The sequence below is a fragment of the Ipomoea nil genome, unplaced genomic scaffold, assembly GCF_001879475.1.
Source record: "Ipomoea nil cultivar Tokyo-kokei standard unplaced genomic scaffold, Asagao_1.1 scaffold0382, whole genome shotgun sequence".
NCBI lineage: Eukaryota > Viridiplantae > Streptophyta > Magnoliopsida > Solanales > Convolvulaceae > Ipomoea > Ipomoea nil.
The window spans coordinates 820,179-824,670 of record NW_017616810.1 but is presented as its reverse complement, the minus strand read 5'-3'; the positions used below and the strand labels follow the sequence as shown (position 1 = coordinate 824,670).

The following is a 4,492-nucleotide window of genomic DNA, read 5'->3' as shown; positions in this document are numbered from 1 at the left end:
TATATAAAATAAGAGGTATTTTTAGGTGTCAGCTCCTTGTGCGCAGTAACCAAAGGTTTAGTCTCCATGGTTCATATTTAGTTGAGTTACCATGATTTACATCTTCCCAGATGCTCTGTCGGGTCGAGGTGTAGGGGACACTTAGGATTGGGATTCAACCTTTTAGAAGAATGTATATATATATATATATATATATATATATATATATATATATATATATATATATATATATATATATATATATATATATATATATATATATATATATATATATTTATTGTTTGGGGGCATTGTTAACACATATGCCAATAATAGTACGCACAACTAAGTATATATAGTTAGTTATACTAGATATTATTGCCAATTGGCACCCCAACAAAATCTTGTAAAATAATTTTTCGTAAATAGATAATTTTATTATCAATTAAAACTTTTAATTGAAATAAATGCATACTTAATATTTAACACAAAAAAAAAAAGGTTTGGAAAAGGAACATAATATGGTAGATTACTATCATAATGAGATATATACTTAGTTGTGACTAGTATAATGAGAGAACTAGGAATCAATAAGAGGCGTCTATTTAGAAATATCTAATGGATATAAAGAAATTAGAGGAAAAAAAATGTAATGACATTTTTGTAATAATAACTCAAATTCCAAAGTGCAACTGGTATAACATATAAAGTGTAACTTTTAATGCTATAGAGTACAACTAAGCAAAATTACAAAGTGCATTTGTTGCAACACGATGTCATTTTGTAAATAACTCAAATTTTAAAGTGTAACTATCAACACTATAGAATGTAACTAAACAAAGTTACAAAATACATTTGCTCATTGCACTTATACATATGATAGGTACATTTTATGGTGTTATTAGTTGCACTCTGAGTGATTCCTAATTTTCTCAAGTCATAGTGTGTGTATGATTCAAATGAGAATATAATCTTCTTAAGTGAGGACTAATTCAAATTTTCACATAACCCAAAAGGCCAAAAGGGCTTTGTTGGGGGTTATAGAAAATACCTTCAACATGACGGACCAATAGTGAAAAACTTATTCAATTTCTATGAGACTTGCAAAATGGCCCAAACCAACAACAGTTGGTGACAAGATATGCATGCTCTAGACACATGACACTGGTAGATGATCACCACACCAACGCAATAGGAATGTCATTTCAAATTGTGGAGTGGTATTTAAATTGTAATATGGTTAAATCTCTACTCATAAGTTATGAGTTAGTTTTTGTGGAGGAGTTGGAGTTTTTTTACTTGAGTGCAGCATCCTTTGATGCCCTGGCCTTGTTGAGAGGTCGGAATGTAGTAAGAAAAGACTACCTGTAAGAGAGTTACTTGGTACTTGATAAGGTTCAAAGAGAACCAAGAAGTGTCCAGAGTAAAAACTATCCAGAGTGAAGTCGTTCACTCATCCAAAGTCGGCCTAGCAGAGGGAGTGACCTAGGAAAGGACTACCTAGTGCTTGATAAAATCCGGAGTGAAATCATCCAAAGGGGAAATAAACTACCTGGTGCCAACAAAAAGTCTAGAGTGAGCCGTTTAGAGTAAACTGTTATAGATGTTAGCTTCTCAAGGGATGAGCAATAATACAATTCTGCACAACTCCAAAAGTAATTGTGGAGTGATACTTAAGTTGGGGACAAATCTCTACTCATGAGCTAGCTTTTGTAGCTGGTGAAGTTAGGGTTTAGCTTGAATGTTGTATCACAGATATTCAACAAGTGCTCATATCACTGCTGAAAATTTCGAAATTATAGAATTTCCGACCACGTGAAAGTGATCTTATATCAAGTCGAAAGTAAAAAGTGGTCGGAAATAGCAACAAAGGTTTTTCCGGATACCAAAAGTGATCGGAACAAGACTTTTGACTTGATTTAAAATCATTTTCAAGTGGTCAGAAATTCCATAATTTCCAGCAGTGATATATTGGCTTAAAATAGAGAAACTTTTAGAAAGGCATGTAACTACATTAATTGAGTATTTAATTCTAACGTCCCAATATAAAACTCAACAAGTTCATAAAATGGCAATTGTTGTGTCATATATTGAATGTATGTTGTTAAATGAAACTATAGTTTAATTATAATGATATTTTGGTAGTGTTGTAATGAAAGTAGAATGTGTATAAAATGAAAATATTGTTAAATGAAATTGTAGTTTAATTATAACGATACTTTGTTGGTGTTGAAATGAAACTAGAATGTGTATAAAATGAAAATTGAATAGCAAATCTCACATATTGAGTGTATAATGTCAAATGAAACGGTAGTTGAATAATAATGATAATTTAGCGATGTTGTAATGAAACTATATTATGTATAAAATGTAACTGAATCTGTATATATATATATTGCTAAATTAAATTGTAGTTGAATTAGGATGATATTGTAGTAATGAAATTGTAGTTGAATTAGAATGATATTGTAGTAGTGCTCTAATGAAACTATAGTATGTATAAAATGAAATGCTCTAATGAAACTATAGTATGTATAAAATAAAACTGAATAATGAAAAAGGTTGCTACATTGACCATAATTGAATTTGTCATCTACCATTATTAACTGAAAAGTTTAAAACTACATCGTTTTGACTTGGTCCATGTTGACCCTCCGCAGTCCACAATAAAATTTGCCAATACACCAAATATATCAAAATTATTTATTTATGGAAAGGGGGTCAAATAGACTCCTAAACATTACTCAAGAAATCAATTAGGTGTTTAAACTTTCAAATGTTACAATTAAGCTCTTAAACATACTATTCTAGTGCATTGAGACCCAAAAGCCAATTGATAACTTATAATTACAAGTCACTAGAGTTTCGACGAACCTCTAACAAAATTCTGACCATATTTCAGCAAAAAATAATGACGAAACAGTTGCCGATGTTGTTTAGTTGCCTTCGCCTTCTCCAGCGAAGGAGAAGGCAGACCAACTAGTTTGGCATGCCTTCTCCAGTTGCTAGAGAAGGCGACCAAATGGGTCACCTTCTCCTTCTCTTTCACAGGAGGGTCGCCTTTCCTTCGCTGGGGAAGGCAGACCAAACCAGATGGTCTACTTTCTCCTTTGCTGGAGAAGGCTACCAAACGATACAGGCGACCATTTCGTCAGTGTTTTTTGCCGAAAGTCAGAATTTTGTCGGAGGTTCGCCGGAATCTTAATACTGTAATTTCAAGTCACCAATTGATTTTTGGATCTCATTATTCTAAAATAATATGTTTAAAAAATTAATTACAACTTTTAAAACTTTATGAGGCTAATTGACTTCTTAAATAATGTTCAGAAATTTATTTCATGATTTTTCTTTTATTTATTTATTATATAAATATTTTCAATGATTATTTACTATTCTTTTATGTCGAACTCACTGGTAATTTTATAAATACACAAATACCCCTACTTTAAACGTCATCATTTAGTTAGATACTATCATTTTTCCAAACTCTCAGTCACCGTCCTCCCAAACAAAACCTAAGCTAGTTGCGGCGGAAAAAACATAAGAATGGCCATGTCGGTCCCATCGTGTTCCCCTCGTTCTCATCCGCTATACTCAGATTTCATTCATCCACGCCATATGAATCATTCAATTTTCTGCAAATAATTCATTTCATTTTTTTCTTATTTATAAATAAATAAAAGAAAATTGGAGAGAAAGAGAGATATAACATATTCACATTCATTATATTCATTTTACTACAATTTTGAGGCAACAAAAATGTTTTTTTTTTCCAACCTAAAACTCAAACAAGGAAAACAAAACTTATTAAGAGGAGGAAGAAGATGAGCTCTCCACTATCTTGTCGGGCTGAGATGTGGGACCCCCGAAACGAGAGATTTTGTCTTTTGTGAAGCTCAGAAGTAATCAAGATTCGGGTCTTCGGGCTCGGGCTTTTCGTTCAAGTCGAGCTTCGCCTGAAGCCGGCAAGCCGTCAACGGTGGCGGCGGCGGCGGCGGCGGCGGTTGTTCCTGGACGGCGCCGCCACGCAGGGAGGTCTGAGTTGCGTCAACGCTGGCACCCACTTCGATTGCCTTCTTACGGATCGAATCCGCCGATAAGTCGTTAAGCCCCCCGGCGGCGTCGCCGGCCAACAGCTCGGGGAAATTGAGCCGGGCCGACGGGCCGCGGAGGTAGTAGACGGCGGTGTCGTAGGCCCTCGCCGCCGCGAGCGGCGTCGAGTAAGAGCCTAACCATATCCTCGACCGCTTGTTTGGCTCCCGGATTTCCGCGACCCATTTCCCCCACTTCCGCATCCGAATTCCTTTGTAGGGTCTCTCCTTCTTTCTCTTCCCGGAGCAACACCCACCGTCGTCTCCGCCGCCTTGGCCCTCCATCACTCTCTCTCTCTAAACTCTTATATGTATGTATGTATATATATAAGGGGCCTGTAAATAATTTGATTACAAATCCTTCATGGGGGAATCATGGAGAGAGAGAAGAATAGCCATAGCCATCCAAAAGCTGGGTTGGA

The 4,492-nt window shown here is 35.5% G+C and overlaps 1 protein-coding gene across 1 annotated transcript; it reads right to left on the bottom strand.

The window, feature by feature from the left end:
• Positions 1–3,666: 3,666 nt before the first annotated feature.
• LOC109171806 (ethylene-responsive transcription factor ERF010-like) lies at positions 3,667–4,492 on the bottom strand. Its single transcript, XM_019320883.1, has one exon. It carries the CDS (start codon positions 4,353–4,355, stop codon positions 3,876–3,878), a length of 480 nt encoding a protein of 159 aa, XP_019176428.1. The 5' UTR covers positions 4,356–4,492; the 3' UTR covers positions 3,667–3,875.

Bases quoted from the DNA above. Each gene is read 5' to 3' on its own strand.
- LOC109171806 (XM_019320883.1), bottom strand. From the start codon at position 4,355: ATGGAGGGCCAAGGCGGCGGAGACGACGGTGGGTGTTGCTCCGGGAAG.